We start from the raw sequence: 20,000 nt of genomic DNA on the forward strand, positions 1-20,000 counted from the left end.
ATCTAACCCCACCTAATATCGCTGTCCATGAATTTATCTAATCTATTTTTGAATGTGACAATTGTATTGGCACTCACCACATGACTGCTCAGCCTGTTCCACTCATCTACCACTCTGTTAGGAAACCAATTTTTGCCTATGTCCCTGTTGAATCTGAATTTATCCAGTTTAAACCCATTACTTCGTGTCCTACCCGGTTCTCTTAGCAATCCTCAGAAGGCTTATGGACCTGATGGAGTGCCTCCTATTGTCCTTAAAAACTGTGCCTCCGTGCTGTCACCCTGCCTGGTCAAACTCTTTCGCCTCTGCCTGTCAACATCCACCTTTCCTTCTTGCTGGAAGTATGCCTTCATACAGCCTGTGCCTTAGAAGGGTGACCGCTCCAATCTCTCAAACTACCGTCCTATAGCTTTACTTTCTTGTCTATCTAAAGCTTTTGAATCAATCCTTAACCGGAAGATTCAAAAGCACCTTTCCACTTCTGACCTTCTATCTGATCACCAGTATGGGTTCCGCAAGGGGCGTGCTACTGGTGATCTCCTAGCCTTCTTAACTGACTCTTGGTCATCCTCTTTTAGCCGTTTCGGTGAAACTTTTGCTATTGCGCTGGACATATCAAAAGCTTTTGATAGGGTCTGGCACAAATCTTTGCTTTCTAAACTACCCTCCTACGGTTTCTATCCTTCTCTCTGCTCTGTACCTTTATCTCCAGTTTCCTTTCTGACCGTTCTATTTCTGCCGTGGTAGACGGTCACTGTTCTTCCCCTAAATCTTTTAACAGTGGTGTCCCACAGGGTTCTGTCCTATCTCCCACTCTTTTTCTGTTGTTCATTGATGATCTTCTTTCCAAAACGAACTGTCCTATCCATTCCTACGCCGATGATTCCACTCTGCATTACTCAACTTCTTTTAATAAAAGACCCACCCTTCAGGAACTTAACGACTCAAGGCTGGAGGCTGCAGAACGCTTAGCCTCAGACCTTACTATTATTTCCGATTGGGGCAAGAAGAACCTGGTGTCCTTCAACGCCTCAAAAACACAGTTTCTCCACCTATCCACTCGACACAATCTTCCAAACAACTATCTCCTATTCTTTGACAACACCCAGCTATCACCTTCCTCAACACTAAACATCCTCGGTCTATCCTTAACTCAAAATCTCAACTGGAAACTTCATATCTCATCTCTTACTAAATCAGCTTCCTCGAGGCTGGGCGTTCTGTACCGTCTCCGCCAGTTCTTCTCCCCTGCACAGTTGCTGTCCATATACAGGGGCCTTGTCCGCCCTCGTATGGAGTATGCATCTCATGTGTGGGGGGGCTCCACTCACACAGCTCTTCTGGACAGAGTGGAGGCTAAGGCTCTTCATCTCATCAGCTCTCCTCCTCATACTGATAGTCTTCTACCTCTTAAATTCCGCCGCAATGTTGCCTCTCTTTCTATCTTCTATCGATATTTCCACGCTGACTGCTCTTCTGAACTTGCTAACTGCATGCCTCCCCCACTCCCGCGGCCCCGCTGCACTCGACTTTCTACTCATGCTCATCCCTATACTGTCCAAACCCCTTATGCAAGAGTTAACCAGCATCTTCACTCTTTCATCCCTCACGCTGGTAAACTCTGGAACAATCTTCCTTCATCTGTATTTCCTCCTGCCTACGACTTGAACTCTTTCAAGAGGAGGGTATCAGGACACCTCTCCTCCTGTATTTGATCTTCCTTTCGGCCACCTCTTTTGTTTTACTTTAGGAGCAGCGAGTAGCGGGCTTTTTTTATTATTGTTTTCTTTGTTTGTGTGACCTTGAGCTGCCTCCTTTGTTGTAAAAAAAAAAAAAAACTTATGAATATCCCCCTTATTAAAGCCCTTCACCCATTTATAAACCTCGATCATGTCTCCACGCACCCTTCGCCTTTCTAGAGAATGCAAGTTCAGATGTTTGAGTCTTTCCTCGTATGGCAAGTTTCGTAACCCTTGAATCATCTTAGTCATCCTCCTCTGCACCAATTTTAACATTTTGATATCCATTCTATAGTAAGGTGACCAGAATTGAACTGCATAATCAAGATGAGGTCTAACTAATGCTAAATATATTTTGAGGATGACTTCGCCGCTTCTGTTGCTTACACTCCTTGAAATAAAACCCAGTACCCTGTTTGCTCGATTTCTAGCTTGAATGCATTCCGTCCAAGGGCACAATGCATTCAAGGAGCGTAAGCAATAGAAGCGCCGAAGTCTTCTTTAAACTATATTTAGTATTAGTTAGACCTCATAATTATGCGGTTCAGTTCTGGTCACCTTACTATAGAATGGATATCAAAATGTTGGAATCGGTGCAGAGGAGGGTTACGAATCTTGCCATACGAGGAAAGACTCAAACAGTTAAACTTGCATTCTCTAGAAAGGCGAAGGGTGCGAGTAGACATGATCGAGGTTTATAAATGGATGAAGGGCTATAATAAGGGGGATATCCATAAGGTTTTGTTGGTAAGAGAACCGAGAGAGAGAGAGAGAGAGAGAGAGAGAGAGAGAGAGAGAGAGAGAGAGAGAGAGAGATGAGGAGGAGGTAAAGGAGGATTAGAAGGAGGAGGAGAAGATTGATACGGAGGAGGAGGAGAGATAATTAATTTCTTCCCTCAGTAAGCCTTCTCCTGCCACGGCCATTATTTTCTCTCTGGTGATTTTTCGTCATTAATTACCAACTGTCCTCTTAATTAACACCATCACCACACATTTTTTTTAACACCACTAATACTAACACTCATATCAATACTAATACCAATAACACCAGTAATACTATCATAAACATTAAGTATTCATTATTTTCTTTCTTTTGCTGTTTCGTTTTTCATCTTTTTTTTCTTTCGTTATTCACTTTATTACTTCCACTAGTTTCCCTTCCACTACTTCCACTAATAACAATAACAAACTTTCCTGCTCTGTATAAAGGATTAAGATGAGCAGAAGTAGAAGGAGGAGGCAGAGGGGAAGGAAAAGGAGAAGAAACAGCAAGAGGAGGAAGAGGAACAGAAACGGAATGAGGAAGAGGAAGGGGAGAAGGGGCAGAAATAGAAGGAAGAAGAGGAAGAAGAAGAAGAGGAGGAAGAGGAACAGAATCCATTCCTACGCCGATGATTCCACTCTGCATTACTCAACTTCTTTTAATAGAAGACCCACCCTTCAGGAACTTAACGACTCAAGGCTGGAGGCTGCAGAACGCTTAGCCTCTGACCTTACTATTATTTCCGATTGGGGCAAGAGGAACCTGGTGTCCTTCAACGCCTCAAAAACACAGTTTCTCCACTTATCCACTCGACACAATCTTCCAAACAACAATCCCCTATTCTTTGACAACACCCAGCTATCACCTTCCTCAACACTGAACATCCTTGGTCTATCCTTAACTCAAAATCTCAACTGGAAACTTCATATCTCATCTCTTACTAAATCAGCTTCCTCGAGGCTGGGCGTTCTGTATCGTTTCCGCCAGTTCTCCCCCGCACAGTTGCTGTCCATTTACAGGGGCCTTGTCCGCCCTCATATGGAGTATGCATCTCATGTTTGGGGGGGGGCCACTCACACAGCTCTCCTTGACAGAGTGGAATCAAGGGCTCTTCGTCTCATCAGCTCTCCTCCTCATACTGATAGTCTTCTACCTCTCAAATTCCGCCGCCGTGTTGCCTCTCTTTCTATCTTCTATCGATATTTTCATGCTGACTGCTCTTCTGAACTTGCTAACTGCATGCCTCCCCTCCTCCCGCGGCCCCGCTGCACAAGACTTTCTACTCATGCTCATCCCTATACTGTCCAAACCCCTTATGCAAGAGTTAACCAGCATCTTCACTCTTTCATCCCTCACGCTGGTAAACTCTGGAACAATCTTCCTTCATCTGTATTTCCTCCTGCCTATGACTTGAACTCTTTCAAGAGGAGGGTATCAGGACACCTCTCCTCCCGAAATTGACCTCTGATTTTGAACACTCCTTTAACCTCTGTTCTGGAGCAGTAAGTAGAGGAGGAGGAAAAGGAGGAGAAACAGAACGAGGAGGAGGAGGAGGAGAAGAAACAGGAGTAGGAGGAGAAGAAACAGAAGGAGGAGGAGGAGGAGGAGGAGGAGAAGGAAAAAGGAGAAGGAAAAAGGAGGAGGAAAAGAAGGAGAAGGAGGAACATCTAATCAAGCCCCTCCACGCCATCTTTTGACATATACTGAAACCTTTAAGAAAAAACTTTACCTCATTATTATAAGCTCAAGACTCCTATTCATCCTCGCCCTTACATCCTGCTCTCCTGTTCCCCGCCTCGTAAACATGATCGTCTAATTAGTAACAGGAGCCCATCTCCCTCACCCTAAGCCCCTTTTTAGTAATCAGCTGTCAACAATATTCATGGTTATCGATTCGTTCCTCCTCCTCCTCTTCCTCACTCTTCTTTTGCTTCCTTTCCTTTCAGTCTTTTCTTTTGCTCAGACATTTACGTTACTCCTTTTTCTCTCTCTTTTTCTTTCTTTCCTCTCAATCTTCCTCTTCGTTTCCTCACACTTCCTTCAGTTATCTACGTTTCTCCTCTTCCTCTCTCCTCCCATCCTCTATTTCCGATTATTCTTCCTCTTCCTTTCCTCAAACTTCCTTCAGTTATCTACGTTTCTCCTCTTCCTCTCTCCTCCCCTCCTCCCTTTCCGATTCTTCTTCTTCCTTTGCCCACACTTCGTTCAGTCATCTATTTTGTTTTGTTTTCATTTCATTTATACTTCAATATTCACGCTCATCTATTTTCGTGGCCCTTCCTTCTCTTCCTCGTTCGTTCCTCTTCCTCTCTCTTAACTTTCTTTCCTTTTATTTTCCTATTCCTTTGCCTACACTTCATCCAGTCATCTACGTTCTCATTTCACTTATACTTCAATATCTACGATCATTTATTTTGGTTCATCCTCCTCTTGTTCGGCCCTCCTCCTCCTCTTCCTATATCTTTATAAACTGTGCAATAAGAAACTTTGTAATAATGGAATATGACAATAACTTCAAACTCCAATTCAATTCTCCTCTCACTTTCTTTCCTCTTAATCTTCCTCTTCCTTTGTTCACACTTCGTTCAATCATTTATTTTGTCATTTCATTTCTATTTTATTATTTGCGACAATCTATTCAGGCGCTCGTTCGTTCTCCTTTCCCTCTCTCTCTCCTCTTCTTAATTTTCCTATTCATTTGAACTCACTCCATTCACTCCTTCCCTTGGTCATTGCATTTATTAGCTTCCTTTTCAAATTTGCTTATATTTCCTTTTATGCAATGTCATCTTACTCATGGTGGGTCCTCTTGAACTCACACTCCTTTGATTCACTCTTCTGCTACGCCTCTTTTTCTCATACAAGTCTTCCTCTTATTCACCTTCGGATCCTCTTTACACACTTCAAATTCATCTCTCTCCTCTAAATCTTCAACCCCTTCTTAACCACTCCCTCCTTATTCCTCACACTTCTACAATTCACTCTTCTTCTACGCCCCCTCTTCTAATTCACATACTCCTCTTATTCACCTTCGGATCCTCTTTACGCACCTCAAACTCATCTTTGTCCTTAATTTGCTCGTGCTTACTCAGTCTCTCCTCCCCTTAATGCCCTCGCTCCCAGTTCGAACCCTCCCAAAGCTCCTTAATGACTCCCTTGATGAAAATAACACAAGCTAAGCCGATCTCCCCGACTTTTTCCCGTCCGCAGCCAGGCCTCGAGCGGTGCCTTCCCGGGACAGCGCCGCCGAGAGTGAGGATAAGGACGAATTGGAGGACAACGACGAGGACGAAAATAAAGACATTGGAGGACAAGGGCGAGGACGAGGATAAGAACGAATTGGACAAAACTAGGACGAGTCAAGGTTACAAGGACGAGGGTAAGGGCGAGTTGGAGGACTAAGGCCTAGGCAATTCAAGGCCGCGATGAGCACCACGACCTACCCTTCCCTGGGCACGGAGGGGGACGACCTGGTCAAGAAGATGGAGGAGCTGAGGATCAACTTCGGCCTCAACGCCTCGATGCTCTACAGCGAACTGAACAACTTTGTGCAGGACAGTATCCCCGGTGGTAGTGGTGGCGGCGGTGGTGTTAGTGAGGGTGGAGGTGGTGGAGGCGTGGATGATGCGGTAGTGGAGCCGGGCGAGCGGAACTCCTCGTTGGCGGTGGTGGAGGTGGTGGTGCTGGTCCTCATCCTGGTGGTGGCGGTGATCGGCAATGTGTTCGTGCTGATCGCCCTGTGGCGCCACTCGGTGTTCCAGCCCATGTCCCGCTGCTACCTGTTCATGCTGCACCTCAGCCTGGCGGACCTCATGGTGGCGCTGCTCAACATCTTCCCGCAGCTCGTCTGGGACATCACCTACAGGTTCCGCGGCTCCGACCTCCTCTGCCGCTTCGTCAAGTACGCCCAGGTGTTCGTGCTCTACGTGTCCACCTATATGCTGGTGTTTATGGCCGTGGACCGTGCCCGGGCCGTGCAGGGCAGCGGGCGGGGGTCACTGCGGGCGGCGCGGCTCATGATCGCGGGGGCGTGGGGCCTCGGCCTGGTGCTGGCGGCGCCGCAGACGATACTGTTCTCGGTGCGGGAGGTGGAGCCGGGCGTGCAAGACTGCTGGGTGGTGTTCGAGCTGGTGAGCGAGCAGGCCTACGTCACCTGGTTCGTGGTGTCCGTGTTCCTCGTTCCGCTGGCCATCATCGCCGTCTGCTACAGCTACATCTGCTGGGCCGTGTGGCACAGCGCGGGGCCCTCTAAGCCTCTCTCAACGCTCAGCCGCCGCCTCTGCTTCGGCTGCATCAAGCGGGGCAGCCGGCGGGGGCAGGAGATGCGGCTTAACTTCGAACTACAGCCGATGTCGTGCAGTGGCTCGGCGCCGCACCTACGAACCTCGACTGCCACGGCGAAGGTGTCGGCGGCGAAGATGAAGACGGTGCGCATGACCTTCACAGTGGTGTTCGCCTTCGTGCTGTGCTGGGCGCCCTTCTGCATCGCCCAGCTCCACAGCGTGTACAACAAGCCCGAGGACCGTGAGTATAGGCGCGTGTGTGTTGGAGGGGGGGGGGGCGTTTGAGTGGAAGGAAGGGTGCATGTGATGTGTGTGTGTGTGTGTGTGTGTGTGTGTGTGTGTGTGTGTGTGTGTGTGTGTGTGTGTGTGTGTGTTATTTTGCTTCTGGTATGATGTTTCTGTGTCTATTTTTGGAAAGTGTATGAGTCGGTGGTAGTAATAGTAGTAGTAGTAGTAGTAGTAGTAGTAGTAGTAGTAGTAGTAGTAGTAGTAGTAATTGTAGCGGTAGTAGTAGTAGTAATAGTAGTAGTAGTTACACCCCACCTGCTTCCCTACACTTCAATCAAAACTCCCACCCTTTCCATTCCTTTCTTTCGTTGCACAAGACTTTTCAACCGACGGGAAACTATAGGCCTCGTGCGTTACTGGGAAACAAACCAATATACAATAAAAAACAACGCCAATACAAAATCCTCAAAACTGGGAGACAAATCAACGTACAATATAAAAACAAACGCTACTCAAATACTTAATCCTCAAAAAACGCCGAGGGACAAACATTTTCCGATTCGTCGCATTCATCTCTCGTTCAGACGCTCATCCGGATCATAGTTTTTTCGTCTATACTCTCGATAAGGGCCAGAGAAAAAGGCTAAATTAAAACTACAGCATTTTTCTCGACACAAAACGAAGATACATAATAATAAAGGGCAAGATTCGGGTCGCCGTTGAAATCAAATATAATATAGATAATCGTGTTTCTTTCTCAAATATAGTCTCGATAAATTTCACTAAAAAAAAAAAGCAATCATCTTTCTTTACTGCCAACGAAGATACATATGAAAAACAAGCTTCGGGTCGCCTTTGAAACCAAGTATAAAATGAATAATCGTGTTTCTCTCTCAAATATAGTCTTGATAAACACCAGAAAAAGAGAGAGAAATATAACTACGATATCTTTCTTTACTTGCAACGAGGATATTTTTAAAGGACAAGTTTCGGGTCGCCTCTGAAATCAAGAATAAAATAAATATTCTCGTTTCTTTCTCGAAAACTCTGAAAAAAAACATCTTTCTTTACTCAAAACGCGGGTAAATTTCGAGGACAAGCTTCGGGTCACGTCTGAAATTAAGACTAAAATAAATACTCTCGTTTCTTCCTCATCTATGCTCTCGAAAAACTCTAAAAAAAAATACATCTTTCTTTCGAGGACAAGCTTCAGCCCGCCTCTGAAATCAATACTAAAATAAATACTCTCGGTTCTGTCTCATATTGTCCTCCCCACTCACTCACTCGGGTCGAACGCATACTGTGGAAAACTTTTAAGCTTCTTTTTTTTATTTTGCGTTCTTTGTCGTGCCCTGCTCCCTGACCCACGCGCAGAGCAGGACACAATCACTCCCGAGAATATTTAAGTTGCGAAGGAAGAGGAAAAAAAGAGGATATTTACATGGAGCGCTGATCGCATAAAACAGGTAAGGCGATAGAGCGGGGGAAAAGAAAGAACAGTGAGTAATATATAAATGAAAATGTATAAACAGGAAACTTAATGATCAGTATTGCGAAAACTGGAGGGGATGGAGAGACGAGTCTGAAGAAACAAAAGAGGTAGAAAAATAGGGAATAATAAGTATTTTGTAATACGAAATGAATGAGCAGGACAATGAACAACCAAGAATGCAAAAATAAGTAGAGGAAGAAGAGAAGCAAAAAGAGGAGACAAACTAGGTAGGAGGGAAAGAATGATGAGTTATTTATAAAAGAAAATGGATGAACAGGAAAAGAAACAATTACTACTCAGAAAAATGGAAGGGAAAGAGAAGAAAGAGAAGGAACAGATGAAGCAGAGAATAATAAGCAGCATGTAAAAATAAAACGGAAAAAAACGGGAAGGAGAGGCAAAACGAAGAAACAGAAGTACAAAGAGAAACAATAATAAGTAAGATGTTACAAGAAAAAGGGAGAACGGAAATGCATGAGGGAGATACTTGTTTACATGGAAAGACTAATATAACTGACAGGTGTAAAATCCTCTCGACCAGGTGAACGTTGAAAGAAAGACCACCAGACCTATAATGGACAAAGAAAGAAAGACCACCAGACCTATAATGGACGGAGATAGAAAGACCACCAGACCTATAATGGACGGAGATAGAAAGACCACCAGACCTATAATGGACGGAGATAGAAAGACCACCAGACCTATAATGGACGGGGGAAAGAAAGACCACCAGACCTATAATGGACGGAGGAAGAAAGACCACCAGACCTATAATGGACGGAGGAAGAAAGACCACCAGACCTATAATGGACGGAGGAAAGAAAGACCACCAGACCTATAATGGACGGGGGAAAGAAAGACCACCAGACCTATAATGGACGGAGGAAGAAAGACCACCAGACCTATAATGGACGGGGGAAAGAAAGACCACCAGACCTATAATGGAAGGGGAAAGAAAGACCACCAGACCTATAATGGACGGGGGAAAAAGGACCACCAGACCTATAATGGACGGGGGAAAGAAAGACCACCAGACCTATAATGGACGGGGGAAAAAAGACCACCAGACCTATAATGGACGGGGGAAAGAAAGACCACCAGACCTATAATGGACGGAGGAAGAAAGACCACCAGACCTATAATGGACGGGGGAAAGAAAGACCACCAGACCTATAATGGACGGAGGAAGAAAGACCACCAGACCTATAATGGAAGGGGGAAAAGAAAGACCACCAGACGTATAATGGACGGGGGAAAAAAAGACCACCAGACCTATAATGGACGGGGGAAAAAAAGACCACCAGACCTATAATGGACGGGGGAAAGAAAGACCACCAGACCTATAATGGACGGGGGAAAGAAAGACCACCAGACCTATAATGGACGGGGGAAAGAAAGACCACCAGACCTATAATGGACGGAGGAAGAAAGACCACCAGACCTATAATGGACGGGGGAAAGAAAGACCACCAGACCTATAATGGACGGAGGAAGAAAGACCACCAGACCTATAATGGACGGGGGAAAGAAAGACCACCAGACCTATAATGGACGGAGGAAGAAAGACCACCAGACCTATAATGGACGGGGGAAAGAAAGACCACCAGACCTATAATGGACGGGGGAAAGAAAGACCACCAGACCTATAATGGACGGGGGAAAGAAAGACCACCAGACCTATAATGGACGGGGGAAAAAAAGACCACCAGACCTATAATGGACGGGGGAAAGAAAGACCACCAGACCTATAATGGACGGGGAAAGAAAGACCACCAGACCTATAATGGACGGGGGAAAGAAAGACCACCAGACCTATAATGGACGGGGAAAAAAAGACCACCAGACCTATAATGGACGGGGAAAAAAAGACCACCAGACCTATAATGGACGGGGGAAAAAAAGACCACCAGACCTATAATGGACGGGGAAAAAAGACCACCAGACCTATAATGGACGGGGAAATAAAGACCACCAGACCTATAATGGACGGGGGAAAGAAAGACCACCAGACCTCTAAGGGAGGGGGCAAAAAAGACCACCAGACCTATAATGGACGGGGGAAAGAAAGACCACCAGACCTATAATGGACGGGGGAAAGAAAGACCACCAGACCTATAATGGACGGGGGAAATAAAGACCACCAGACCTATAATGGACGGGGAAAGAAAGACCACCAGACCTATAAGGGACGGGGGAAAAAAGACCACCAGACCTATAATGGAAGGGGAAAAAAAGACCACCAGACCTATAATGGACGGGGAAAAAAAGACCACCAGACCTATAATGGACGGGGGAAAAAAAGACCACCAGACCTATAATGGAAGGGGAAAAAAAGACCACCAGACCTATAATGGACGGGGGAAAGAAAGACCACCAGACCTATAATGGACGGGGGAAAGAAAGACCACCAGACCTATAATGGACGGGGGAAAGAAAGACCACCAGACCTATAATGGACGGGGGAAAAAAATACCCCAGACGTTAAAAATAATGCTTGCCGGGAAAATAATGTATTGATTGAACAGAAGAATTGTATGCGTTCGTTTAAGTCCGATATGACTTGCGTTCTCGGGTTAATAGTTGCAAGAGTCCACCTTTATTTTATGGCATATTAAGGTTTATGCACAACTGACCTCTCAAGTAATAATAGTAATAATAAAAATAATAAGAAGAAGAATAATAAGAAGAAGAAGAAGAAGAAGAAGAAGAAGAAGAAGAAGAAGAAGAAGAAGAAGAAGAAGAAGAAGAAGAAGAAGAAGAAGAAGAAGAAGAAGAAGAAGAAGAAGAAGAAGAAGAAGAAGAAGAAGAAGAAGAAGAAGAAGAATAGTAATAATAATAATAATAATAATAATAATAATAATAATAATAATAATAATAATAATAATAATAATAATAATAATAATAATAATAATAATAATAATAATAATAATAATAATAATAATAATAATAATGATGATGATGATGATGATAATAATAATAGACAAAAAATGCGTCAAGCAAGTAAAAGCTTATTACCTCCACAGTATGAGAGAGAGAGAGAGAGAGAGAGAGAGAGAGAGAGAGAGAGAGAGAGAGAGAGAGAGAGAGAGAGAGAGAGAGAGAGAGAGAGAGAGAGAGAGAGAGAGAGAGAGAGAGAGAGAGAGAGAGAATAGTATGGGGGTTGGGGGGGCAGAGGTAAAGGAAAAAGGAAGAAAGAGAGAAGGAAGGAGTTAAAGAGGAAAGAGGGAAAGGACAAAGAGACTGGAGATGAAAGAACATAAAAGATGGAAGAAAGAAAATGGAAAAGTTTGCTGAGTTGGGCGACAAGATAGAGAGAGAGGACGCAGAAAAAAAATATAAAACGAAAATGAAGGGAAAGGAAAAGAGAAAAGGAGAGCGCGAGGCGAGAAGGGAAAGAAGGGGAAAAGAGAAGAAAAATGGGTCAGAGAAGACACTGAGATGAAAGAAAAGTCAAGAAAAATAAAACGAAGAGAAAAAAGTGAGGAAGTAAATAGAGAAAAGGCTTAACGAAAATGGAAAGGAATTGAGCTTTAAATAAGACTAAAACAAGAGAGAGAGAGAGAGAGAGAGAGAGAGAGAGAGAGAGAGAGAGAGAGAGAGAGAGAGAGAGAGAAAACAACAGGTGCGGGGAATGAAGTAGGCCAAGGCGCAACAAAGGTAATTAGGTGGCGGGCTGCCTGGCTCACCTGACTCACGCCTCTCATTAGTTTTTTTTTTAACCAGGTGGAAAAACACAATTACCTTCCACCTCTTTCTCTTTTCTCTTTCTCTTTTTCTTTTTCTCTTCCTCTTTCTTTCCTTTTCTCATTCTCTCTTTTTTTTCAAACTCTCTATCTATCTATCTCTCAATCTATCTATCTACCTATCTTTTTATGTATCTATCTATCTATCTGTCTATCTCTACATATCTATCTTATCACTTATTTGTCTATCAGAGTCTCTCTCTCTCTCTCTCTCTCTCTCTCTCTCTCTCTCTCTCTCTCTCTCTCTCTCTCTCAAAAAATAGATAAGACCCCCGTGAAAGGCACACATTCGATCATAGAATATGAGGGAACATTTTTTTCTTTTTAGTTTCGTTTTAATTTCCTGTCCCTTAATTTCCTACGACCGAATCACATCCGGCCAACGAGCATAAGGAGGAAGAGGAGGAGGAGGAGGAGGAGGAGGAGAGAGGGGAAAGGGAGGACGACAAAGGAAAGAAAACACAATTGGTATATAAATCGTGGAGGGACAAGAGGGAAGAGAGAAAATTAAGGAAAAAGAAGAAAAAATGAAGAAGAATAAGAGAAAGGAAATACAAATAGGCAAATAAATAAAGCAAATAGCTAGAAATAAGAAAAAGAAAACAAATACGCAAATAAATAAAGCGAATAGAGTTTTAAAAAAAAGGGAGGAAAAAGCGAAGGGATAAAAAAAAACGAGAAACGAGGATTAAAAAAATACAAGAAAAAAATAGCAAAAAAAATAGAAAAATAGAAAAAATAAAGAAAACAGCAAAAAAACGAGAAAAACAGAAGAAAAAACATTAAAAAAGAAAAGAAGAGCAAAAAAATGAAACAACAAAACAACAAAAATATAGAAAAGTAGAAAAAATAAAGAAAACAGCAAAAAAAAGAGAAAAAACAGAAAAAAATATTAAAAGAGAAGAGAATAGCAAAAAAAGGGGAAAACTGAGGTACGAAAAAAATATGAAGGGGAAGGAAGTTAAAGGGAGAAAAGTTTGCTCCGTCACCGCAACATATCACCCTTGTTGCCCACCAGGTGTAGACAGGTGTGACAAGGGGGAAGGGTGAGAGAGAGAGAGAGAGAGAGAGAGAGAGAGAGAGAGAGAGAGAGAGAGAGAGAGAGAGAGAGAGAGAGAGAGAGAGAGAATGAAATTGTGTACACGAAGAAATAAATAGACAAACAGAGAAATAGGCAAGATAAGTTTCAAAAATAGAGTAAGGACGAAGGAAGGAGAAAAAGGGAAAAATATGATAAAAGAAAGATAGATAGGTTGATAGATAGAGACATAGATAGATAGAGAGAGAGAGAGAGAGAGAGAGAGAGAGAGAGAGTTAAACGCCACTTTATGACAAGTTTACATAATCAGTCAGGCATACACTCACTCATTCACTCTCTCACTCACTCACTCTCTCAGCACCCTCCCCCCCCCCCCCCCAAAAAAAAGGAAAGAAAAAGGACACATTAAAAAATAAATGTTACACCTGCCATTTTTTAATTCTAGTAACTGTCCTTTTGCATTTTGTCACATTTATATCGAAGTATGAGAGAGAGAGAGAGAGAGAGAGAGAGAGAGAGAGAGAGAGAGAGAGAGTTTTCCCCTCTTCCAATCCTCCCCCTCTCAATGTTTTCCCCGAATTTTGCTTTTGTCTCTTTTTACTTTTAAATACAAGTCTCATTCTTTCTTTACAGTTGATTTTTTTTAATTGTAGGTTATCATTTGTTCATTTCTCTCGTTAATCTCTCTCTCTCTCTCTGATACATAGTTTATTTGTTTCTTTGTTTACTATCTCTCTCTCTTTGTTGGTCTTTCTTTTCCTCTTCCACAAGATATAAAGAGATACATTACTTTTCTACACTCCTCTGTCTTCACCGTGTCTTCATCAATGCTCACCCCCTCAAGAATCATTTACACTTGTCCGCTATTTCCATCGTTCCAATTAATTAAGTTTCTCCCTCATTCGTTCGCGTTTTCCCGTTTTCTTTTTTTACGTTTTTATTGTTTTTTTTCTCTTTTTTTTGCCTCGTCTGTCTCCTTGTGTTGCTTCTCTTTCACTTTTCTTTCTTTGTTCCTTTTCACATGTTACTTATTTCTTTTTCTGCCTCCTCTGTTTCTTTGTTTTGCTTCTCTTCCCCTTCCATCATTCGCATTCCTGATAATTCGTTTTTTCTGTTCATCCATATTCTCTTATTTATTACGTATTTTTCTTTTTCTACTTCGTTAATTTCCTTGTTTTCCTTTTTTTTCCTTCTTTTTTTTGTATTACTGATTATTTGTTTTCCTCTTTCCCTATTTTCCTTTTCTTTCCTTCAGTCACTTTTTTTTCCTTTACGCCTTTACTTTTTCCCCTTTTTTTCCTACTACTCGCCATTACTCTCTCTTTTCTCTCTCTCTCTCTCTCTCTCTCTCTCTCTCTCTCTCTCTCTCTCTCTCTCTCTCTCTCTCTCTCTCTCTCTCTCTCTCTCTCTCTCTCTCTCTCTCTTTTTCAACCCTTTATTATTTTGAAGCTATTTTTTACCGTTCTCTAATTGTCTTCTCTCGTCTTCCCTTCTTCCTCTCCCACCTCTTTCTTCCTTCCCACATAATAGGTTATTTAATCTCTTTTCATTTTGTAAGTTATCTTCCTTTTGTTTTGTTTTTTCATCAGTCTTCCATTATTTGCAAGCGATTCTTTATATCTTCTAATTTCCGTCTCTTTCACTCCTTCCTTTATATGCCTGACCACAATATAAGTAAATGTTTGCCTCTAGTTAGTCATCATTATCGTCCTTTTCTCTCCTATTCTCTTATCAAGTGTTTACCATTTATTTAGTTTTCCTTCGCATATTGTTTTCTCGTCCTTCCTTCATCTTCCTAATCACTATATAAGCAGTTTTTTTTCTCTTTTCATTTAGTTATTATCATCCTTTTCTTTTATATCCTCTTATCAGTCGTTTACCATTTGTATTTTTTTTCCTTCACAAACTGTTTTCTCTATCCGTCCCCTTCCGCTTATACAGATAAATTGATTTCGTTTCATTGAACTAAAACATTTTTTTCTGTTCCTCCTCTTATTCCCTCATCCGTAATTACATTTTGTATTGAGGATTTTACCTCCCTTTTCATGTAACTGTTTCCTCTCCTGTACATTCCCTCCAGCCTATACTTGATGCAATTACTTCTCCCCTTATGTCCCGTAATTCCTCATTTCCAAGAGAAGCGAGTTACATCTCTCTCTCTCTCCACTCCATGGTTACCACTTACATCCATTCATCTCTTCACTCATTATCATAATTTCTTCCTCTTCTCATTCACACGCTATAGATTTTCCTGAGTGTCACAATGTACGGTTCCTTGAATCTTCGTCTTGCATAGTATTAATTGCCCTTGTTTAATTTCCTCTTTCTACCTTCGTTCCTTCCTTAATTCTCCTCTTTGTCAACCCGTATCTCTCCTGCAATTCATTAGCGCCAAGTCCCTCCTCCTCGTCATTGTGTGTGTGTGTGTGTGTGTGTGTGTGTGTGTGTGTGTGTGTGTGTGTGTGTGTGTGTGTGTGTGTGTGAGAGAGAGAGAGTTTGGAGGCTGCGATAAAAGCTTCCATAACCAGTCCTTTTAGTGCCATTAGCTACACTACTATAGTTTTGACACATGACATATATATATATATATATATATATATATATATATATATATATCTATATATATATATATATATATATATATATATAGATATATATATATATATATATATATATATATATATATATATATATATATATATTTTTTTTTTTTTCAGGAAAGGTTGTCGTGTGTGTGTGTGGGGAGGGGGGGAGGTGGTTACCAATCTGTCTGTTCTGACGGATATTAATTGTCACTCCGCCCAACTGCGCATTTCGCGAGTCTTTTCATCTGAAACTATTCCCAAAAACTGGAAGACAGAAAGAAACAACGAGCGATACACAGAAACGCACCGACAGATAGAAAGACAGACAAACAGACACATAGACAAAAAGACAGACAGACAGAGATAAAAAGACATACAGAAAGAAAGAAGGAAAGATAGAAAGGAAGATAGAAACATGGCCAAACAGAGAAACAAAACTAAAAAGAAATAAGGAAAGGAAGGAAATGGAGAAGGGAGGCATAGAGACGGAAAATGGGAGAATGAAGCACCTGAAGCGGAGAGAAGGAGAGAGGGCCAGCGTTGGTGATTAGGGAATGGCGGAAACAAAAGCCTGAGGAGGAGGAAGAGAAGGAAGGAAGAGGAGGAAGAGAAGGAGGAAGAAAAGGAAGAGGAGGAAAAAGAGAAAGATGAGAAGGACAAAGAGACACCCATGACCCACGTGATATCCCCTCCTACCCCCAACACCCCAGCCCAACCCCATTGTACCCCGAACAGCTGACCCCAATACCACACAACACATCCGATATCACGAGACTTGAAGCACATGAAAGGCACTCCTAAGCCTTCTGAGAGGATCGGGAAGCTGAGAGTAGTAATGATCTTAGGTCGACCGGATGGAGAACAGAGAGGCTGAGAGTCGAAAATGAGGAGTGAGAAAAAGAATTGCAGTGTGTAAAGGTTTGGGGGAATAGGATTTGCATTGGTAGTGGTGGTGGTGGTGGTAGTAGTAGTAGTAGTAGTAGTAGTAGTAGTAGTAGTAGTAGTAGTAGTAGTAGTAATAATTCTAGTTGATGTTGTTGTTGTTATAGAAAAGATTGATCCAGTCAGTATTCATAGATGTAAAAGAGATCAAAAGCTCCTGATACTTGGAACACACACACACACACACACACACACACACACACACACACACGCCCCCTCCATTTCCCACCCACACACACACAAAGCGACGGTGGAATGGAATGGTCGAGACATAACTGTGATTGGCAATTATTCGGCACTTTTAACGTATTTCACGATGAATGACAACGTGCAGAGTGCCACTGAATAACTTTTTTTTTTTTTTACGTGTTCGCCTATAGCGCCGGTAGGCTTTCTTCAGGGGCCTGGTGGTCGGCCCAAGACCGTCATGGCGCAGGTAATTTTTATAGTGGCGCCATTTTATTCTTGGGTCATGCTGCCGCCAGGAACTCATTCTTGATTCACTTGGACGGCTTCTTCTAGAGTCCGGGTTGATGGTTGGTCTTCAGCGCAGCATGTGGGTAGTCTTAGGCCACTCGACGGTGACTGAAAAATCTCAAGTGGTAGCGTGGGGATTCGAACCCGCGTCGTCCAGCACGCGGTGAATGCAGGGCCCGCACGCTAACCACTCAGCCACCGCCTACCCACAATGGATAAAAGTGCAGACGAAAAAATAAAAAGAATTTTAAAATTTATGAAGCACGACTAAACATGAACGGGACAAAGAACGTGAGAAAACTTTGAAAATGTCCAACCCAACAACAGACAGAAAGACAGACAGACAGACAGACAGACAGAAGAGTCCATAAAGTCCATCCGGTGATTAAGGAAAAAGGAGAAAAGATGGAGAATGAGTGACAAAGAATGAAAGAAAAAAAAGAAAAAAAAGCAACGAAGAAAGAAAGGAAGTAGGGAAAAAATGTAAAGGACGGCTAACAAAAAGAATGAAAGACAGATAGTGAACAAATAAGAAGAAAAAGAAAGAAAAATGAAAACAAGAAACAAGTAACGGAGAGGGAGAGAGATGGAAAGAATGAGTGACCGAAAGAATGAAACAAAGAGCGAAAAAAAGAACGAAAGAAAGAAAGAAAAGGAAGAAAAGAAGAAAGAAAGCGAAACTCGAGGTCTTACCATTAAAACTTTCCCTCGCCAAAATAGGCCTAACGCTCTGAAAGGGATCGGACGAGGAGGCAGCAAAGGTGATGATCAAAGGGACACCAACATGTAAACAATAAATGAAGGGGTTATAACACTTGTAAACAATAAATGAAGGGGTTATAACACTTGTAAACAATAAATGAAGGGGAGTTATAACACTTGTAAACAATAAATGAAGGGGAGTTATAACACTTGTAAACAATAAATGAAGGGGTTATAACACTTGTAAACAATAAATGAAGGGGTTATAACACTTGTAAACAATAAATGAAGGGGTTATAACACTTGTAAACAATAAATGAAGGGGTTATAACACTTGTAAACAATAAATGAAGGGGTTATAACACTTGTAAACAATAAATGAAGGGGAGTTATAACACTTGTAAACAATAAATGAAGGGGAGTTATAACACTTGTAAACAATAAATGAAGGGGTTATAACACTTGTAAACAATAAATGAAGGGGAGTTATAACACTTGTAAACAATAAATGAAGGGGTTATAACACTTGTAAACAATAAATGAAGGGGAGTTATAACACTTGTAAACAATAAATGAAGGGGTTATAACACTTGTAAACAATAAATGAAGGGGAGTTATAACACTTGTAAACAATAAATGAAGGGGAGTTATAACACTTGTAAACAATAAATGAAGGGGAGTTATAACACTTGTAAACAATAAATGAAGAGGAGTAAAAAGAACAAACACTAAGCAACTCTAATCCCCTTTCCACTTCCTGTTGATCCTCCTTCGACATTAACGTTCTTGAGTGATGCCTAAAACAGAATCCAGTCCTTTTATCAACGTCCAGTAGGTTATAAGGACAAGCAATAGACAACCACAATCCCCTTTCCACTTCCTGTTGATCCTTCTTCAACATAAACTTTCTTGAGTGATACCTAAAACAGAATCCAGTCCTTTTATCAACGTCCATCAGGTTATAAGGACAAGCAATAGGCAACCACAATCCCCTTTCCACTTCCTGTTGATCCTCCTTCGACATAAGTGTACATGAGTGAGATTTTAAACAGCATTCAGTTCTTTAACAATCATCCAATAGCTTATAAGAGCATGAAACTAGACAACCACAATCCCCTTTCCACTTCCTCTTGATCCTCCTTCGACATTAGCGTTTTTGAGTGAGCCCTAAAGGAGAATTCAGTCCTTTAAATCAACGTTGGAAAGGTTATGAGAGATGGCACTAAGCAGTCACAATCTCCTTTCCATTTTCTGTTTGTCTTTCTTTTTCTTAAGCGTTCTTGAGTGACCAACCAATTCCCTTTCAATAGCCCTTAAGTAGAATTCAGTCCTTTAATCAACATCGAAAGAATTAAAAGCTCAATCACGAAGTAGTCACAATCCCTTTTCCATTTTCTGTCGGTGTTTCTAAAGTTGCTTCTTTTTTTAGTTCGTCGTTCTTGAGTGACCAACCAATCGCCTTACAAAAGCCCTAAAGTAGAAGTCAGTCCTTTACTCAACACCAAAAAGGTTATAAGAACAAGCACAAAGTATCCACAGTCCCCTTTCCTGCGTCTCTTAATCCTCCTAAATGTACCCAATTCTTTATCTGAAACCCCGGAGCAAAACAAAGCATCAATTTACCATTATCAACTAGAATTTAGAACTCATAAACTATTCAAAGTCCATTAACAATACCAGCGGGATGCCTCCATGGATCAGATAACACAATTCTAATCTTCCTACACCAACAAGGATTCTTTAAGCCTCTAATTTTTAGCCTGCGACGCAAAAGCAAAAGATAACACCAGCGGACCTTAATCTATTCCAACGCCCTGAACAAAGGGAGCGAGATTTCCCGAAGGCCCCGCTAAGAGTAATCCTGTTGGGGACTTAAAAAGGTATTCGGTGCATCGCAGGCCAAGCACCAACAAGCAGAGAGCATCGGCCACATCATCCAATCCTCTTATCGGTGAGGCTCCTCCGTGACCAGCAGGGGGTGACTGGACTTAGCTTAGCTCGCCCTGA

At 42.1% G+C, this 20,000-nt stretch overlaps 1 protein-coding gene across 1 annotated transcript in view; it reads left to right on the top strand.

Annotated features, from left to right (window-relative positions):
- LOC126981537 (oxytocin receptor-like) overlaps nt 1-20,000 on the top strand; it is a 55,540-nt gene that overhangs the window by 21,750 nt on the left and 13,790 nt on the right. The window contains exon 2 of the mRNA XM_050832736.1: nt 5,713-7,026. Coding sequence (XP_050688693.1) covers nt 5,928-7,026 — 1,099 coding nt within the window. The 5' untranslated portion in view covers nt 5,713-5,927. The remainder of the gene's footprint in view (nt 1-5,712; nt 7,027-20,000) is intronic.

This window comes from Eriocheir sinensis, chromosome 48, assembly GCF_024679095.1.
Source record: "Eriocheir sinensis breed Jianghai 21 chromosome 48, ASM2467909v1, whole genome shotgun sequence".
NCBI classification, from domain to species: Eukaryota; Metazoa; Arthropoda; class Malacostraca; order Decapoda; family Varunidae; genus Eriocheir; species Eriocheir sinensis.